This window comes from Panulirus ornatus, chromosome 1, assembly GCF_036320965.1.
Source record: "Panulirus ornatus isolate Po-2019 chromosome 1, ASM3632096v1, whole genome shotgun sequence".
NCBI lineage: Eukaryota > Metazoa > Arthropoda > Malacostraca > Decapoda > Palinuridae > Panulirus > Panulirus ornatus.
In genome coordinates this window covers 51,700,950-51,722,846 of record NC_092224.1, presented here as the reverse complement: position 1 = coordinate 51,722,846, position 21,897 = coordinate 51,700,950, and the positions used below count along the sequence as shown (strand labels likewise).

General features: G+C 40.8%; 1 protein-coding gene across 2 annotated transcripts in view; it reads right to left on the bottom strand.

Annotated features, from left to right (window-relative positions):
* The window catches only part of Oseg4 (intraflagellar transport protein Oseg4), a 600,898-nt gene that overhangs the window by 328,528 nt on the left and 250,473 nt on the right, over nt 1-21,897 (bottom strand). For both annotated transcript variants that reach the window (XM_071662283.1, XM_071662291.1), the window contains exons 7-8: nt 15,952-16,100; nt 1,905-2,123 (exon numbers count right to left, since the gene is read on the bottom strand). In XM_071662283.1, the coding sequence (XP_071518384.1) occupies nt 1,905-2,123; nt 15,952-16,100 (368 nt within the window). The remainder of the gene's footprint in view (nt 1-1,904; nt 2,124-15,951; nt 16,101-21,897) is intronic.

Sequence of the window (21,897 nt, the reverse complement as noted above, 5' to 3'; positions counted from 1 at the left end):
TAATCATCTAATACATTCAATAGTCCTTGAAAATACTCATTCCATATCTTCACCTTTTCTTTGCCAATTAACTTTTCCCCAACTGCTAACTTGAGTGATGCTTCAACTTGCTCTCTAGTTCTCACAGTGTTCACCTCCTTTCAAAACATTTTCTTTTTTCATGTGAAGTTTGCTATTATTCTTTTACTCAAACTCTCATTTGCTCTCTTTTCAGACCCACACCTTCCTCTTGACTATCTCCTAACTCTTTCCCCTGCAAGTAATGCCCATATACTTCTCTTTTCTTCATTAACAATTGACCTTCCTTATCCTACCACTCACTAGCATTCCCCATATGCCCACATCCCACTTTCAACATGCCACAGCACTTCTCTTGCTCAAATATGTACCACCTGCCTAAATAACTTCAATTCCAAGCCCAACTCCCTATCTCATGCATTTTCACCTACTGCTATTCTTTATTCAATCTCTGCTAGTACCTCCTCACACAGTATCTTTTCCAAGCTCACTCACTTTCACCACCCTCTTTCCACCCATATCTTTTTAATTTCTCTGAGAGCCTCTGCAAATTTCCAATCTTGCCTGTATCAAAAAGTGATCTGACATCCAACCAGCTGCCCCTCTGCACATGTATATCCAAAAGTCTTTCATTAGTATGTTTATCAATTAGGACATAATCTAATAATGTCCACATGCCATTAACCCCTCCCACCTACATACAAGTATGTATGTCCTCTTCAGACCAGGTATTCTCAATCACCAGTCCTCAATCAGCACACTATTCCACAAATTGTTCACCATTTTCATTCACAATGGAAACCCCATGCCCCAGTTATACCCTCAACTTATACCTACTCTCAAATTCAAATCACCCATCACCAATACTCCATCCCTCCATCAAAACTGCAGACACTCACTCAGTTCCAACCTAAACATATCTGTACCAGCTGTATAAGCACTAACAATCACCTAAGTCTCGTAATCCACTTATGTTTTTACCAACATCAGTCCGAGGCTCAATTCCTTACACTCATTCACACATTCTCACAGCTCCTACTTTAAGCAGATGTGTCACCCCCTCCTTGCTCTTGCTCTCACACTTGTCCTACTATAGTACAATCCAATTCATTATTCCCCCTTCCCCTATGAGCCACAACATCCAGGTTCCTCTCCCCAGACATATGTCCTATCTCTCCCTTTTTTCATTCTGGTTATATCTATTGCGCACATTCAGACATCCCAATGATGGTTTTGTAGAGCAGAAAAAAGTTGACTGTGAAGGAAAAAGTAAAAAGAAATTTATATATGAATAAGAGAAAAGGAAGATAAAGAATTCAGTCATTCTTTTAATACTATACAGACATAATGAGTGAAATACTAACAATTCTGGGCATCACTTACAGCACACATGGCAATCACTCCCCATATCAACAACATCAGTAAAAAGGAACAAACTAAATGCTCTCAATACACTAACTGGCACCAGATTAAGATGAGAAAAAATAATTCTTTAACATTCAATACAAACAATTCACCCACTCCACTGAAAACTAAGCTTCACCTGCCTGGGCTTCCATCCTCTCAAAAGTAAATACAACAAAGCTGCTAATGACACAAATATTGCAATCAGAACATTCACTATCCACCTGGCAACTACAAACACTCAACAACTTCAAATGAACCAAAGATCCTCCTAATATAATCCTTCCTCAACATGCACTTAATTCTATGCAACAGCACTAGACACCCCCTCCACCCATACAACGTTAGGATGTAAGCATCAGTGAGATGCTAATGTGGATTTGTGTGCAGTTATATGATTACCGAGACCTTAACACTTAGTATCGAATATAAATGCTGCACAGTGAGAAAGCTCATATAATATAGAAAACTTTTTTACTTACCTCATTATTTCGAGTATCCCAGAAAGTGACACAAGCCTCAGAACGGTCAGGTTTGGTGTAAGTATATACAACTGTATTCGCAAAGTAGCACCATCGGTAGTCTGGACGGATGTTAGCAAAGTAGATAAAAGAATCCACAGCTAAAGCAATGCGAAGTGATCCTCCTTCCCAAGAACAAGCAGTTATCTGCTTACCTGGTACCTTCAGAGTTCGGAGATGCTGCAATTAAATAAATGACTCACATGAATGATCAAAATGAACAAATTGAAACCCAACCAACTGTCAAATAATATAAATGATATCTACTTTCTCTATCAAAAGCTTCAGTTTTTGACTCAATATCTTATCACCAGACCTTGGGAAAAAAAAAAGAGTAAAAGAATTTTTTTCTAAACAATGTAAACAAAAGTGTGAAAACTAAAGTATAATAAAAGAAGGATACATGACCATTGTGTATAAAGATATATATCAAAATCTAGTTTAAATGAAATAAAATGTAAGACCAGCAATCTGTTAAGATATCAATTTGGATCTTCTTTTTATCAGATTCATGATACAAATTAAAAGACTGTCTGACACAAACTCAGAAAGTTTATGTTATCTGAGAGACATTTTTTAAATACTGTTAAATTTTCTTGTATTTTCCTAATTTCTATAAAGTAACTTGGAATAATTTTACACTTCAATCACCAACAAATATTGGAAGATTCTAATAATGAAGAGACTAAGGGATCTTGGATTCTTATGACAATAGGTAGTCATGGAGCCACAAATCTTTAGAATGTATACTGGAAAATTTCTCAAACATATTGATGAACACATCAGGATAACAAACACTGATACACAATCACTGCTAGATCTTAACTTCATGCATATCAGTCTGAACTTCGTGGTAAAAGAAGACATTACAAGAACAAATGAGAGACAAAGCATAAAGAGGATATGTAAATGTGGAAAACTTCGCAAACCTTAACAGCTTTTATGGTAATACAGATTGGGAAATAGAATTCAGAAGCCATAAACCAGGACTCTGTGGCGAAAGGTTCTGTGAAGTTCACAATTAAGGATTGGAACAACTGCATCTCTAGCATCAAAGACAAGGAAATGCTGAGAAAGAGGATAGAAGGATTTCATAAAAGATGCCAAAAAGCAAAGAATCTTCTTTTAAGATGTATTCTATATATTCATTTATTTATCATACTCAACCACTGTCTCCCACATTAGCAAGATAGTGTAAGGAGACAGATGAGGAACGGCCTAACCCACCCACATAAACATGTATATACATAAACACCCACACACACATTTGTACATACATATACATTTCAACATATACATACATATACATACACAGACGTATAAATATATACAAATGTACATATCCATACTTGCTGCCTTCATCCATTTCCGTAGCCACTACATCACACACGAAATAGCATCCCCCCATCCACCACACACACACACACACACACACACACACACACACACACACACACACACACACACACACACAGCTCCAGCAAGGCAGCACCAGGAACAGACAAAAAAGGTCACATTTGTTCACACTCTGTCTCTAACTGTCATGTGCAATGCACCAAAACCACAGCTCCGTTTCCAAATCCAGGCCCCAAACATCTTTCCATGGTTAATCCCAGACACTTCCCATGCCCTGGTTCAATCCATTGACAGCACGTCGACCCCGGTATACCTCATCGTTCCAATTCACTCTATTCCTTAAACACCTTTCACCCTCCGCTATGTTCAGGCACCGATTGCTCAAAATCTTTTTCACTCCATTCTTCCACCTCCAATTTGGTCTCCTGCTTCTCCTTCTTCCCTCCACCTCTAACACATATATCCTCTTCGTCAATCTTTTCTCACTCATTCTCTTCATGTGTCCAAACCATTTCAACACACCCTCTTCTGCTCTCTCAACCACATTCTTTTCATTACCACAGCTCTCTTACCCTTGCATTACTTACTAGATCAAACCACCGCACACCAAATATTGTCCTCAAGTATTTTATTTCCAACATATCCACCTTCCTTTGCACAACCCTATCTATAGCCCATGCCTCGCAACCATATGACCTTGTTGAAACCACTATTCCTTCAAACATACCCATTTTTGCTCTCCGAGATAGCTTCCTTGCCTTCCACACATTCTTAAACGCTCCCAGAATCTTTGCTCCCTCCCCCACCCTGTGATTCACTTCCGCTTCCATGGTTCCATCCATCCCCAGTTATCTAAAACACTTCACTTCCTCCAGTTTTTCTCCATTCAAACTTACCTCCCAATTACCTTGTCCCTCAACCCTACTGAACTTAAGAATCTTCCTCTTATTCACATTTACTCTCAACTTTCTTCTTTCACACACTTTACCAAACTCAGTCATCAACCTCTGTAGTTTCTCACCCGAATCAGCCACCAGCACTGTATCATCAGCAAACAACAACTGACTCACTTCCCAAGCCCTTCCATCCAGAACAGATAGCATACTTACCCCTCTCCTCAAAACTCTTGCATTCACTTCCCTAACCACCCTATCCACAAACAAACTGTGGAGACATCATGCACCCCTGCCGCAAACCGACATTCACTGGAAACCAATCACTTTCCTCTCTTCCTACTCGTACACATGCCTTACATCATTGGTAAAAACTTTTCACTGCTTATAGCAATGTACCTCCCACACCATATACTCTTAAAACCTTCCACAAAGCATCTCTATCCACCCTATCATATGCCTTCTCCAGATCAATAAATGCTACATACAAATCCATCAGCTTTTCTAAGCATTTCTCACATTCTAAGCATTTCTCACATTCTTCAAAGCAAACATCTCACTCACACATCCTTTACCACTTCTGAACCCACACTGCTCTTCCCCATTCTGATGCTCTGTACATGCCTTTACCCTCTCAATCAATACCTTCCCATATAATTTCCCAGGAATGCTCAACAAACTTATGCCTCTGTAATTTGAACACTCACCTTTATCCACTTTGCCTTAGGACAACAGCACTATGCATGCATTCCATCAATCCTCTGGCACTTTACCAAGATCCATACATACACTGAATATCCTTTCCAACCAATCAACAACACAGTCATCCCCTTTTTTTTCATAAATTCCATTGCAATACCATCCAAACCCACCGTCTTGTCAGCTTTCATCTTCCGCAAAGCTTTCACTACCTCTTCTCCATTCACCAAACCATTCTCCCTGATCCCTTTCACTTCGCACACCACACCAACTAAAGCACCATATATCTGCCACTCTATCATCAAACACATTCAACAAACCTCCTTCTCACTTCATCACTACTTGTCATTACCTCCCCATTTGTCCCCTTCTATATATCAATATATTTATCATACTTGATCGCTGTTTCCTGCATCAGCGATGCAGCGCTAGGAAACAGATGAAAAACAGCCCATCCACTCATATACATAAATATTTACATAAACACCCTCACATGTACATATATATACATATACATATCAGTATATACATACATATACACACACATACATACACATATACATATCACTTGTACAAATTCATACTTGCTTGTCCTCATCCATTCCTGGCACCCCCCCCCCACAGGAAAACAGCATTGCTACCCCCTGCTTCAGCAATGTAACTCCAGGAAAACAGAAAAAAAGGCCACATCCACTCACACACAATCTCTAGCTGTCATGTGTAAAGCACTAAAACCACAGCTCCCTATCCACATCCAGGCCCCACAGACCTTTCCTTGGTTTACCTAAGAAGTTTCACATGCCCAGGTTCAGTCCACTTACAGCACATGACCCTGGTACTATTCCTTGCATGCTTCTCACCCTCCTGTATGTACAGGTCCTGATCACTCAAAATCTTTTCCACTCCACCCCTCCACCTTCAATTTGGTCTCCCACTTCTCCTTGTTCCTTCTACCACTGACCAGATATCCTCTTTGTTAACCTTTCCTCACTAATTCTTTCCATATGTCCAAACTATTTCAATCTTCTGTCCTCTCAACCACACTCTTTTTATTACCAGACATCTCTCTTACCCTTTCATTACTTACTTAATCAAACCATATCACACCAAAAATTGTCCTCAAACATTTCATTTCTAACGCATCCACCCTCCTTCATACAACCCTATCTATAGCCCACGTCTATAGCAACCAAAAAACATCGTTAGAACTACTATTCCTTCAAAAATACCCATCTTTTGCTCTCTGAGATAACATTCTCTCTTTCCACACATTTTTCATCGCTCCCAGAACCTTCACCCCTTCCTCCACCCTATGACTTACTTCAGCTTCCATGCTTTCACTCGCTGCCAAGTCCACTCCCAGATATCTATAACACCTCACTTCCAATTTTTCTCATTTCAAACTTACATCCCAACTAACTTGTCCCTCAATCTTGCTGAACCTAATAACCTTGCTCCTATTCACATTTACTCTCAAATTTCTCCTTTCACACACATCTCCAAACTCAGTCACCTACTTCTGCCATTTCTCACTTGAATCAGCCACTAGTGCTGTATCATCAGCAAACAACAATTGACACTTCCCAAGCCCTTTCATCCCCAACAGGCTGCATACTCATCCTTGCAAATCTTAAGCATGAAGTTTCTTGGAGTCAGTTATGAAGGCTTTTCAGTGAATTTAAGTTATCAACACAGATAAAAAGTCATCTATGTATCCGCAGTAAATCCAGGGTGTCATGCTCTCAGGTCACAGTGCTGTAGTTTCAACACATAACATAAATGCCTGTGCAAAGAGAACTCCAGGGGGTATCCCAAGGCTATTTTGTCTGCAAGCCTAGCTTTATTAGCAGGTGTTTGGAATAGCCATGGGGTCCCCTCTGGGAGTTATCTTTGATCAGGCATTTATTCATATGTTGAAACTACAGTACTGAGAGCATGACACCCCAGATTTAGTTGGTGTGCTGTAGGTGGATTGAATCGGGGCATGTGAGGCGTCTGGGGTGGGCCGTGGGGGGCTGTGTGGGTGTGTATGTTTGCGTGTGTGGACATGTGTGTGTGCGTGTGTGTGGGGGTGGGTTGGGCCATTTTCTTTCGTCTGTTTCCTTGCGCTGCCTCGCGGGCGCGGGGGGCAGCGACAGGGTATAGTAGTAAAATATAATATATGTATATATATATATATATATATATTATCCCTGGGGATAGGGGAGAAAGAATACTTCCCACGTATTCCCTGCGTGTCGTAGAAGGCGACTAAAAAGGGAGGGAGCGGGTGGCTGGAAATCCTCCCCTCTCGTTTTTTTTTTGATTTTCCAAAAGAAGGAACAGAGAAGGGGGCCAGGTGAGGATTTTCCCTCTAAGGCCCAGTCCTCTGTTCTTAACGCTACCTCGCAAATGCGGGAAATGGCGAATAGTATGAAAAAAAAAAATATAGATGACATCTTTATCTACGTCAAGTGCTTAGACTCACTTAAAAACCTTACAAACAACTCCAAGAAACTTCAGACTTTGGATGTTACGGTGAGTGCCACAACAGGATGAAGTTTACAGAAAGCCCACCAGCCATGGTAAATATATGAATGGAATAAGTGAATGTACTCAAAATTACAAGAGGAGTGTCCTTCACACATATGTGAGGAGAGTGATCAAGGTGTGCTCAACCTGACAACTTCTACACTAAGAACTTCGACATGTCTGGCAAATTTTAATCAACAATGGATATTCAAGTACTAAATTTGTTACCACTGTGAGCAACATGCTAGAGCAACATCTCATGGCAAACAGACAACCTCAATGCTGACAGTATTAAAGTTTACTACAGGAATATATTTACGACATCGTATTGAGAGGACAAAAAAGTCATGCAACATATTGTGACCAGAAACTTCAAAATGAATGATGAAGACAAGGATATCAATCTGATAACATACTACAACAATTCAAATACATACTCCCTCGTAACAAACAACAATATGGTAGGTTGCTCTGGAAGTTTGAATCATACCAACGCAATATTGGGGACTGTCAGCCCCACCACATAAACTACATTAGACATAAAACCTGCACCCTAAGCTACCACCTCTCATTATATGCTCCTCGGCAGCAGCGTTCAAAGTCTACTATATCTTGGTGGAAGCGCTTGCCTTGCTTCTCTAAATACATTCCCATGTTCTTGAATTTATCAAGATGTGTGTCAAGGACATGGACTTTGAGGGGCATCTTGCAGCCCATAGTCTCAACCAGCTCCACATGTTTTCGGCCTTGTGATTGCCCAGGAACCCCCTAACCACTGCAACAAAGCTGTACCAAGCTGCTTTCACCTTCCTCATGAGCTACTTGGGGAATTCCTTGCACTCCAAGATCTTTTTCTGTGGTCCGACGAAGACACTGGCTTTGACCTTTGCCTCAGACAGCTTAGGGAATCTTGAAGGTCCTTGAAGGCTGCAGACTCCTTATCTAGAGCTGTGACAAATTGTTTCATAAGGCCTAACTCTATGTGCAGTCGTGGCATCAACACCTTCCAACGGTCTACTTGTGGTTCCCACTTGACATTGTTCATCGCCACAGAGCATTCAGTCCTCTGTGGCCATAATTTGTCTTGATCCCAACAGACATACCTAGATATGCCTTGTACGCCTCATACATCTTAGGTGATGCTGCCATGGAGTACTTTTTTGCTCTTGTTTTGATAAATTGGCTGCAGACATAGCATCTAGATGCTTGCAGCCTCTAGATACCATCTCAGAAAAATGCATGTATATGTATACATTTAGGCAGCTAGATCTAAACTGTACTGGCTGCTTGTTGCATGTTGAGTTTTACAGCCATCGACCTATAAGGAAGGTCATTAGGCTTGCAAACCTATTTGATTTTGACTTGCAGCCTTGTCCCTATAAGCTAAATGCATCCTAACTCTCGCTAATGATGTATATATATATATATATTTATCTTTTTTTTTTGCTTTGTCGCTGTCTCCCGCGTTTGCGAGGTAGCGCAAGGAAACAGACGAAAGAAATGGCCCAACCCACCCCCATACACATGTATATACATACGTCCAAACACGCAAATATACATACCAACACAGCTTTCCATGGTTTACCCCAGATGCTTCACATGCCCTGATTCAATCCACTGACAGCACGTCAACCCCGGTATACCACATCGATCCAATTCACTCTATTCCTTGCCCTCCTTTCACCCTCCTGCATGTTCAGGCCCCGATCACACAAAATCTTTTTCACTCCATCTTTCCACCTCCAATGTGATCTCCCACTTCTCCTCGTTCCCTCCACCTCCGACACATATATCCTCTTGGTCAATCGTTCCTCACTCATTCTCTCCATGTGCCCAAACCATTTCAAAACACCCTCTTCTGCTCTCTCAACCACGCTCTTTTTATTTCCACACATCTCTCTTACCCTTACGTTACTTACTCGATCAAAGCACCTCACACCACACATTGTCCTCAAACATCTCATTTCCAGCACATCCATCCTCCTGTGCACAACTCTATCCATAGCCCATGCCTCGCAACCATACAACATTGTTGGAACCACTATTCCTTCAAACATACCCATTTTTGCTTTCTGAGATAATGTTCTCGACTTCCACACATTCTTCAAGGCTCCCAGGATTTTCGCCCCCTCCCCCACCCTATGATCCACTTCCGCTTCCGTGGTTCCATCCGCTGCCAGATTCACTCCCAGATATCTAAAACACTTTACTTCCTCCAGTTTTTCTCCATTCAAACTTACCTCCTAATTGACTTGACCCTCAACCCTACAGTACCTAATAACCTTGCTCTTATTCACATTTACTCTTAGCTTTCTTCTTTCACACACTTTACCAAACTCAGTCACCAGCTTCTGCAGTTTCTCACATGAATCAGCCACCAGCTCTGTATCATCAGCGAACAACAACTGACTCACTTCCCAAGCTCTCTCATCCCCAACAGATTTCATACTTGCCCCCTCTTTCCAAAACTCTTGCATTTACCTCCCTAACAACCCCATCCATAAACAAATTAAACAACCATGGAGACATCACACACCCCTGCCGCAAACCTACATTCACTGAGAACCGATCACTTTCCTCTCTTCCTACACGTACACATGCCTTACATCCTCGATAAAAACTTTTCACTGCTTCTAACAACTTGCCTCCCACACCATATATTCTTAATACCTTCCACAGAGCATCTCTATCAACTCTATCATATGCCTTCTCCAGATCCATAAATGCTACATACAAATCCATTTGCTTTTCTAAGTATTTCTCACATACATTCTTCAAAGCAAACACCTGATCCACACATCCTCTACCACTTCTGAAACCACACTGCTTTTCCCCAATCTGATGCTCTGTACATGCCTTCACCCTCTCAATCAATACCCTCCCATATAATTTACCAGGAATACTCAACAAACTTATACCTCTGTAATTTGAGCACTCACTCTTATCCCCTTTGCCTTTGTGCAATGGCACTATGCATGCATTCCGCCAATCCTCAAGCACCTTACCATGAGTCATACATACATTAAATAACCTTACCAACCAGTCAATAATACAGTCACCCCCTTTTTTAATAGATTCCACTGCAATACCATCCAAACCTACTGCCTTGCCGGCTTTCATCTTCCGCAAAGCTTTTACTACCTCTTCTCTGTTTACCAAATCATTTTCCCTAACCCTCTCACTTTGCACACCACCTCGACCAAGACACCCAATATCTGCCACTCTATCATCAAATATATATATATTTTTTTTTTTCTTTGTCACTGTCTCCCGCGTTTGCGAGGTAGCGCAAGGAAACAGACGAAAGAAATGGCCCAACCCACCCCTATACACATGTATATACTTACGTCCACACACGCAACTTACATACCTACACAGCTTTCCATGGTTTACCCGCAGACGCTTCACATGCCTTGATTCAATCCACTGACAGCACGTCAACCCCTGTATACCACATCGCTCCAATTCACTCTATTCCTTGCCCTCCTTTCACCCTCCTGCATGTTCAGGCCCCGATCACACAAAATCTTTTTCACTCCATCTTTCCACCTCCAATTTGGTCTCCCTCTTCTCCTCGTTCCCTCCACCTCCGACACATATATCCTCTTGGTCAATCTTTCCTCACTCATTCTCTCCATGTGCCCAAACCATTTCAAAACACCCTCTTCTGCTCTCTCAACCACGCTCTTTTTATTTCCACACATCTCTCTTACCCTTACGTTACTTACTCGATCAAACCACCTCACACCACACATTGTCCTCAAACATCTCATTTCCAGCACATCCATCCTCCTGCGCACAACTCTATCCATAGCCCACGCCTCGCAACCATACAACATTGTTGGAACCACTATTCCTTCAAACATACCCATTTTTGCTTTCCGAGATAATGTTCTCGACTTCCACACATTCTTCAAGGCTCCCAGAATTTTCGCCCCCTCCCCCACCCTATGATCCACTTCTGCTTCCATGGTTCCATCCGCTGCCAGATCCACTCCCAGATATCTAAAACACTTTACTTCCTCCAGTTTTTCTCCATTCAAACTTACCTCCCAATTGACTTGACCCTCAACCCTACTGTACCTAATAACCTTGCTCTTATTCACATTTACTCTTAACTTTCTTCTTTCACACACTTTACCAAACTCAGTCACCAGCTTCTGCAGTTTCTCACATGAATCAGCCACCAGCGCTGTATCATCAGCAAACAACAACTGACTCACTTCCCAAGCTCTCTCATCCCCAACAGACTTCATACTTGCCCCTCTTTCCAAAACTCTTGCATTCACCTCCCTAACAACCCCATCCATAAACAAATTAAACAACATACACATTGATTATAAATAATGTATATATAAGGAAGAATACAGACAATGATTAGTGGGTGTTGCACCAACATGATGGCAGAACAGGAGACAGGGCAGGTAGAGATAGGCCTTCACCATGACCAAGCACATATATAAATCATAATTTAGATATAATCAGCAGACAACAAGCCCAGCATCACAATGGAACTCAGCATAGTACCTTCCCACTCCACCCAGAACCAGGAATGTGTTGAGTGACACAGTCACCCACCACACCCCTAGCCCCAGGTTGGAGGGAGATTACCCCGTGTCACTGCACCATGGAGCCAATGCTCCACCTCATAACACCTCAATTAGTTTAGTTTCCGTGAGGAAGATCATCAATTGATTAATGATACTTAGGGTGTCCCCAAGTATATTTTCTATTGCAAATAGTATCTTTTTTATTTGTTAGTGTTCTATTAGTTTCATCCTCTACTGCATAAAATGTGTGCAGCAAAGGATGATATGTTTTATCAAATCAATATTATCATCTGTGTTACATATTGGGGGAAGAGTTTTTTCTATGTAAAAAGGGTGGTGTAAATACAATTCATTCTGAAGCGGGCCAGTACAACCCCTTCTCTCTTGTTCTTCCTGTAGGATGTCAGCCAGTCTGCCACTTCGTGTTTAAATCTGTTGTTTACTTTCAGGCTGGTCCACTGACTCTGCCACAGAAGTAACTGACTGTAAAAAAAATTGCAAGGAACAACACTCTTACAGACCAGAGTATTACCTATAAGCTTTGTTTCACTCAGAACTAAAAAATTTAGGTTCTTTTCTCTCTCTTTTTCTCAACTTATATCGAAATACATTCAGATACCCTAGCCTAAGCCTTTGAGGAGGACAGACACTCCTCATTTGGCTCCTTCTATTCTGACTTTAAGAAATTGAAATACAAGAAGGAGAGGGCTTCTAACCTCCTGCTCCTGCCCCTTTTAATCACCTTCTACAACATGCAGAGAATAAGTGGGAAGCAATCTTGCTTCCCTGTCCATACAGGTATGGAGAGGAAACTTAATCTTGAAGTTAGTGTTAATTATGTGCATATGAGGTATCTGGAGATTAATTAGCAGAGTAAGATGCATGACAATGCAGTGTATTTCTACAATCATGAGAAAGATATGACATTATTCCTAAACACAGTTTAAAAAAAATCTTATGTGCCAAGTAATTCAGATATCTACTATGAGCTCTCTTGCATCTCATGAACAGAAAAGACTAACTATATTTGCTTTTCAATAACTAAGAACAGGAGTGTCACGAGATGGTAATGTCAGACTGAAAGTGATGTGTTCAAATGTTGATGGATTAATAGTGAGAGGTAAAGAGACAGAATTCAGAAATCACATACAAGGGAAAGTGTACATGATATTGTTGAAGACATGGAAACAAGGCTTACTGAAGAGATAAGATCTCATCTGTTCTTACACAATAGTAGGGATGTATACTGAAAGCAAAGGAGGGGAAGGAGTGGCCTTCTTACTAAAATACAACCTTAAGTTTCAAGACATGATAAAGATGGACCATTCATACATTACACATAGGGAAGAGTAATTGTAAGGAAGCAGTAAATAGTACTGTTAATATAATCTTCCAAAGATCCACAGCAAATATACAATAATTACAACAAAGGAACAATCAGGATGGTACATGAAGCAACAAGACACATTTCTCAAAGATGGTAAAGGTGTGATAATGGAGGATTTCAATTTCAAAGAGACATACTGGGGGAAACTAGATTCCCATAGTGATAGGGAGTCAAGGATACATTAGGCTTTAGAGTATATACAAGAAAATTTCCTACAACAGCATATCAGTGAGCATGAGAGAGACTGATATACCATCATTGTTAAACTTTATCTTCTCATATACCAGCAGAGATATTAAGAATATTATATATGATGCATCACTGGAAGATGTGACTGTGTAATACTCTCGGTTAACTATGTAGTAAACAAGAGCATTAAAAACACAGTGGTGAGACACGACAAACAGGAGATATAATCATGGAAATCACACAAACCACAATTCCTATGGTTATACAGTAAGAATAAGAAAGAAGAAAGAACTTTAATAGAAGATGTCAAAAACCAAAAGAGCTTCAGGATATGCAGTGACAAAGATATAGACAACACTCCAGCCAGTTAGCATCTGCAAAGTATAAGAAATTAAGGAATGAGTGTAGCAGGATAAGAAAGGAGGAACATAGAAACCTTGAAAACATTACTGTGGAGAAAGTAGGAGAAAATCCAAAACATTTCCATAAATTCATCAGGAGTCAGATGTCAGCTAATTAGGCTAAGGGATCTAGAAGGAAAAATTGTATGGAATAATGTAAAGATATGTGAGGAACTGAACAAGTTCAAAAGTATTTTCACAGTGGAAGACACTATAGCCCTAACACAAAGCAGATGGAATTGAGAACTTGACCTACACAAGGCTCATGATCCTGATCAATTTTCACCAAATGTGCTGGAGATATGTGCAGACATGCTAGAAATACCTTTTGAAATACTGTTCAAGAAGTCACTTGAGAGAGAGAAAGTGCCAAGGGAATGGAAAAGGGCAAATGACATACCTATCTGTAAGAAAGGAGACCGCAAACAGAAGCTGAAATGCAGACCAGTCTCACTCGCCAGTATGGTGTGCAAGGTTCCCAAAAAGATTCTTATAAAGCAAGAAAGAGCAGAAATTACCAAAGTGAGAGATAATATGGTATTAGGGAAGGTAAGTCAGGTGTAAGAAACTCATAAATTTCTATGAATGAGTGAGCTCTGTCTTAGACAAAAAGGAACGGTAGACTGTGTATTGAGGCTAGCCAGGAAGCATCTGATAGTGTACCAAATGGGAGGATGATAAAGAAGCTGGAACACCAGGCAGGAATAAGAGGAAAACTCATTCAGTAGATACATTATCTGCGCAGAAAGGTACAAAGCATACATGTCATAGGAGCCTCTCCAAATGTGGTCAAGATGACCAACAAAGTGCCACAGGATTCTGTTCTAGGACCATCACTCTTTCTGGATATGTTTGCAGATGATGCAAAGGTCATGAGGAAAGTGAGAAGAGAGTTGGATTACACCGGCTTACAAGGGAACTTAAACAGACTCCAAAGTAGGTCTAATATGTGGTTGATGATTTCAACCCTAGCAGATGTATAGTAATGGTAATGGGACAAAGTGAAAAAAGGCCCCAATACAATTATAATCAGCTTCATGATTCTGTGAGAGAAGGATTTGGAAGTTAACATTGCCCTTATTTCTGTCACCAAAGTCCCATATTAGAATAGCTGGAGAGGCCAAATGTCTCCTGACAAATATTGAAATACCTTTCAATTAGGTAAGGTCAATGCATCTAAAGAAGCAAAAAGGTGAAAGAGAAGGTCCAGATAAAAGCATAAAAAAGATGGCACCAGAATTATGAAAGCTGAGCCATAAGGCCTAGTGGCTTTAACTTGGCCCATTTTGAAAGAGAGATGATTGAGGGGTTAGCTAGTCAGAATCTATAAGTTTTTAAAATTGACTGATGAAGTGAACAGTGAACAATTCTTTGAGAGATGTAGATACAGAGTTACCAGAGGACATAACATGGAATTTAAACCAGAAACTTGTTAAAAAATGTAAGGAAGTACTTTTATGGTCTGAGTGTTGAATGAATGGAGTAAAGTTACTAAAGAGATGGTTAATGCAGACAGCACACATGAATTCATGACCTTGTATGAGAGAGAATGTTAAAGTGTAAAACTCTCTCTGTACAGTACTATTAGGTAAAAGAAAAATTCAGTACTTACACAGTCATGTAAACAGACCTAGTACTAAACTCTTATATAATCTCATTACGTGTGTAAAGATACTAAACCCAGCTCCTAGTTTTGGATAATGCATCGCTGCTCATGGAGAGGAGGAAACATCCTGGAAATAAGTCCTCTTGCTGACTTTTCATCAAGCCAAAACTGTTCAAGCATAACTGTTTTATTATCATTACCTCCTTTTTCATTCCACTGAGTGAAACAAAAGCCTAAAGAGAAACAAGTTTTTGCAAGAATTGATTTTGCAAAACAGAGATCCTGAACCCCTACAAGCTGGCAGAGGGCAGGTCTCTTGAGAAGACCTGCTCCCTTGGAATTATTCAGATTATCGAAAATACTGCAAAGAGGAAAGTATTAACAATCATAATGTGGTAATGCTGAGTAACTCTTACCTCACCAAAAGGAGTGTAAAACTGGACAACATTGCAGTCCTTCTCCCCCATGCCAGACAAATGAAGAGTGCCAGCCACAGCCATTACACTTCCATTATGGTTCCACTGGCATGCACATACGCTCATACCGGTGTCGATCAACACAGGCACTGTGAGATAAGAAAAAGCTTTCTACATAACACAATATATACATCTTATCTTTCTCACTATTCACCATTTCCCACATTTGCGAGGTAGTATTAAGAACAGAGGACTGGGCCTTGAGGGAATAGCCTCACCTGGCCCCCTTCACTGTTCCTTCTTTTGGAAAATTAAGAAAAAAACAAGAGGGGAGGATTTCCAGCCCCAGCTCCCTCCCCTTTAAGTCGCCTTCTAGGACACACAGGGAATACGTGGGAAGTATTCTTTCTCCCCCATCCCCAGGGACTAGAGGGGACGGGAGCGGGGGGCCAGAAATCCTACCCTCCTTGTATTTTAACTTTCTAAAAATGGGAAACAGGGGAGTGCTCATCCTCCTCATAGACTCAGATTGGGGTGTCTAAATGTGTGTGGATGTAACCAAGATGTGAAAAAAGGAGAGATAGGTAGTATGTTTGAGGAAAGGAACCTGGATGTTTTGGCTTTGAGTGAAACGAAGCTCAAGGGTAAAGGGGAAGAGTGGTTTGGGAATGTCTTGGGAGTAAAGTCAGGGGTTACTGAGAGGACAAGAGCAAGGGAAGGAGTAGCACTACTCCTGAAACAGGAGTTGTGGGAGTATGTGATAGAATGTAAGAAAGTAAATTCTCGATTAATATGGGTAAAACTGAAAGTTGATGGAGAGAGATGGGTGATTATTGGTGCATATGCACCTGGGCATGAGAAGAAAGATCATGAGAGGCAAGTGTTTTGGGAGCAGCTAAATGAGTGTGTTAGTGGTTTCGATGCATGAGACCGGGTTATAGTGATGGGTGATTTGAATGCAAAGGTGAGTAATGTGGCAGTTGAGGGAATAACTGGTACACATGAGGTGTTCAGTGTTGTAAATGGAAATGGTGAAGAGCTTGTAGATTTATGTGCTGAAAAAGGACTGGTGATTGGGAATACCTGGTTTAAAAAGCGAGATATACATAAGTATACGTATGTAAGTAGGAGAGATGGCCAGAGAGCGTTATTGGATTACGTGTTAATTGACAGGCGCGCGAAAGAGAGACTTTTGGATGTTAATGTGCTGAGAGGTGCAACTGGAGTGATGTCTGATCATTATCTTGTGGAGGCTAAGGTGAAGATTTGTATGGGTTTTCAGAAAAGAAGAGTGAATGTTGGGGTGAAGAGGGTGGTGAGAGTAAGTGAGCTTGGGAAGGAGACTTGTGTGAGGAAGTACCAGGAGAGACTGAGTACAGAATGGAAAAAGGTGAGAACAATGGAAGTAAGGGGAGTGGGGGAGGAATGGGATGTATTTAGGGAATCAGTGATGGATTGCGCAAAAGATGCTTGTGGCATGAGAAGCGTGGGAGGTGGGTTGATTAGAAAGGGTAGTGAGTGGTGGGATGAAGAAGTAAGATTATTAGTGAAAGAGACGAGAGAGGCATTTGGACGATTTTTGCAGGGAAAAAATGCAATTGAGTGGGAGATGTATAAAAGAAAGAGACAGGAGGTCAAGAGAAAGGTGCAAGAGGTGAAAAAGAGGGCAAATGAGAGTTGGGGTGAGAGAGTATCATTAAATTGTAGGGAGAATAAAAAGATGTTCTGGAGGGAGGTAAATAAAGTGCGTAAGACAAGGGAGCAAATGGGGACTTCAGTGAAGGGCACTAATGGGGAGGTGATAACAAGTAGTGGTGATGTGAGAAGGAGATGGAGTGAGTATTTTGAAGGTTTGTTGAATGTGTTTGATGATAGAGTGCCAGATATAGGATGTTTTGGTCGAGGTGGTGTGCAAAGTGAGAGGGTTAGGGAAAATGATTTCGTAAACAGATAAGAGGTAGTAAAAGCTTTGCGGAAGATGAAAGCCAGCAAGGCAGTGGGCTTGGATGGTATTGCAGTGGAATTTATCAAAAAAGGGGGTGACTGTATTGTTGACTGGTTGATAAGGTTATTTAATGTATGTATGACTCATGGTGAGGTGCCTGAGGATTGGCAGAATGCGTGCATAGTGCCATTGTACAAAGGCAAAGGGGATAAGAGTGAGTGCTCAAATTACAGAGGTATAAGTTTGTTGAGTATTCCTGGTAAATTATATGGGAGGGTATTGATTGAGAGGGTGAAGGCATGTACAGAGCATCAGATTGGGGAAGAGCAGTGTGGTTTCAGAAGTGGTAGAGGATGTGTGGATCAGGTGTTTGCTTTGAAGAATGTATGTGAGAAATACTTAGAAAAGCAAATGGATTTGTATGTAGCATTTATGGATCTGGAGAAGGCATATGATAGAGTTGATAGAGATGCTCTGTGGAAGGTATTAAGAATATATGGTGTGGGAGGCAAGTTGTTAGAAGCAGTGAAAAGTTTCATCTTCCGCAAAGCTTTTACTACCTCTTCTCTGTTTACCAAATCATTTTCCCTAACCCTCTCACTTTGCACACCACCTCGACCAAAACACCCTATATCTGCCACTCTATCATCAAACACATTCAACAAACCTTCAAAATACTCACTCCGTCTCCTCACATCACCAGTACTTGTTATCACCTCCCCATTTGCGCCCTTCACTGAAGTTCCCATTTGCTCCCTTGTCTTGTGCACTTTATTTATGTGAGAACAATGAAGTAAGGGGAATGGGGGAGGAATGGGATGTATTTAGGGAATCAGTGATGGATTGCACAAAAGATGCTTGTGGCATGAGAAGAGTGGGAGGTGGGTTGATTAGAAAGGGTAGTGAGTGGTGGGATGAAGAAGTAAGATTATCAGTGAAAGAGAAGAGAGAGGCATTTGGACGATTTTTGCAGGGGAAAAAATGCAATTGAGTGGGAGATGTATAAAAGAAAGAGACAGGAGGTCAAGAGAAAGGTGCAAGAGGTGAAATAGAGGGCAAATGAGAGTTGGGGTGAGAGAGTATCATAATTTTAGGGAGAATAAAAAGATGTTCTGGAAGGAGGTATATATATATATATATATATATATATATATATATATATATATATATATATATATATATATATATATATATAAATATATATATATTTTTTTTTTTTTTTTTTTTGCTTTGTCGCTGTCTCCCGCGTTTGCGAGGTAGCGCAAGGGAACAGATGAAAGAAATGGCCCAACCCACCCCCGTACACATGCCTTGATTCAATCCACTGACAGCACGTCAACCCCGGTATACCACATCGCTCCAATTCACTCTATTCTTTGCCCTCCTTTCACCCTCCTGCATGTTCAGGCCCCTGATCACACAAAATCTTTTTCACTCCATCTTTCCACCTCCAATTTGGTTTCCCTCTTCTCCTCGTTCCCTCCACCTCCGACACATATATCCTCTTGGTCAATCTTTCCTCACTCATTCTCTCCATGTGACCAAACCATTTCAAAACACCCTCTTCTGCTCTCTCAACCACGCTCTTTTTATTTCCACACATCTCTCTTACCCTTACGTTACTTACTCGATCAAACCACCTCACACCACACATTGTCCTCAAACATCTCATTTCCAGCACATCCATCCTCCTGCGCACAACTCTATCCATAGTCCACGCCTCGCAACCATACAACATTGTTGGAACCACTATTCCTTCAAACATACCCATTTTTGCTTTCCGAGATAATGTTCTCGACTTCCACACATTCTTCAAGGCTCCCAGAATTTTCGCCCCCTCCCCCACCCTATGATCCACTTCCGCTTCCATGGTTCCATCCGCTGCCAGATCCACTCCCAGATATCTAAAACACTTCACTTCCTCCAGTTTTTCTCCATTCAAACTCACCTCCCAATTGACTTGACCCTCAACCCTACTGTACCTAATAACCTTGCTCTTATTCACATTTACTCTTAACTTTCTTCTTTCACACACTTTACCAAACTCAGTCACCAGCTTCTGCAGTTTCTCACATGAATCAACCACCAGCGCTGTATCATCAGCGAACAACAACTGACTCACTTCCCAAGCTCTCTCATCCCCAACAGACTTCATACTTGCCCCTCTTTCCAAAACTCTTGCATTCACCTCCCTAACAACCCCATCCATAAACAAATTAAACAACCATGGAGACATCACACACCCCTGCCGCAAACCTACATTCACTGAGAACCAATCACTTTCCTCTCTTCCTACACGTACACATGCCTTACATCCTCGATAAAAACTTTTCACTGCTTCTAACAACTTGCCTCCCACACCATATATTCTTAATACCTTCCACAGAGCATCTCTATCAACTCTATCATATGCCTTCTCCAGATCCATAAATGCTACATACAAATCCATTTGCTTTTCTAAGTATTTCTCACACACATTCTTCAAAGCAAACACCTTTTTTATCATACTTGATTGCCATTTCCTGTGTCAATAAGGTAGTGCCAGGAAATAGACAAAGAAAGACCCATTCACTCATGTATGCACATATATACATACACGCACATACACATACATATACATACTTATACCAATCAACATATACACATATACATTTATATTTATATATTCATTATACTTAACCGCTGTTTCCCGCATCAGCAAGGTAGCGTAAGGAAACAGACGAAAAATGATTCAACCACTCGTATACACACACGCACACACACACACACACATATATATATATATCTTTCAAAACTATTCACCACTTCCCGCGTTAGCAAGGTAGCGCTAAGAACCGAGGACTGGGCCTTTGAGGGACTATCCTCACCTGGCTCCCTTCTCTGTTCCTTCTTTTGGAAAATTAAAAAAAAACGAGAGGGGAGGATTTCTAGCCTCCCACTCCCTCCCCTTTTAATTGCCTTCTACGACACACAGGGAATACATGGGAAGTATTCTTTCTCCCTTACCCCCGGGATAACACATATGCATACATATACATAAATATACATGTACATATCACACTTGCTTGCCTTCATCCATTCCGGGCGCTACCCCACCCTACAGGAAACAGCACTGCTACCCACTGCTTCAGTGAGATAATGCCAGGAAAACAGACAAAGAAATCACACCCGCTCACACTCAGTCTCCAGCCGGCATGCGTACATTCATTTACTTATAATTACCCTTGGTTCTCTTTCTATAAAAAACACTTGATCTTATTCAGGATCTATGTCCAGAGGTTCCTGCACCCAAGGCAATGCTACTTCCAGTAGGAGGGAAATGTGGACTCTTTTAAAGTGGAGAGAAAAGTTCTTAGATAAGACTGTATTCCCAGTAATAAAGCCTTCCCAAAGGTGACCTTCCCCTCACAGTGTAACCTCATGCAGGTGAAGCCCAGTTCATGCAGTACATGTATATGTAATATGTATATGTATCTACATGACAAAATTCTCTGATCAAATACAAATCTTTTGATAAAATTAAAACCATTATGGTATTGTAATTGCTCATGTGTTTTGGTTCACGTTGCTTATTTTGACTTCTGTTGTAATAGCATTTTGTCACTAGTAATTACCAGTTATGACCATGAACTTTTGTTGTTACACACCACTTGTATTTGGTATAACTCCTTCTGTACTTAGAAACTTGTGCACATAACATGTTTATGCTAAGCTACGTAATGTGTTCAAAGTTGTACATTACAAATGCTACGCTAATTACATGTTCAAAGTTCAACATTATATTTGCAAAGCTGCATTACATGTTCAAAGTTGTACATCATATAGGTAGGATACACTATGTGTGCAAAGTTTTACATTAAATAGACAGGATACACTACATGTGCAAAGATGTACATTACTATATATGTGCATAGTCAACAAGATTCTCTTCAAGTAAAAAATATTCATATTTCAGAATTTGCCATACATTCTTTGCTTCAACACAAACACCCACACATGAG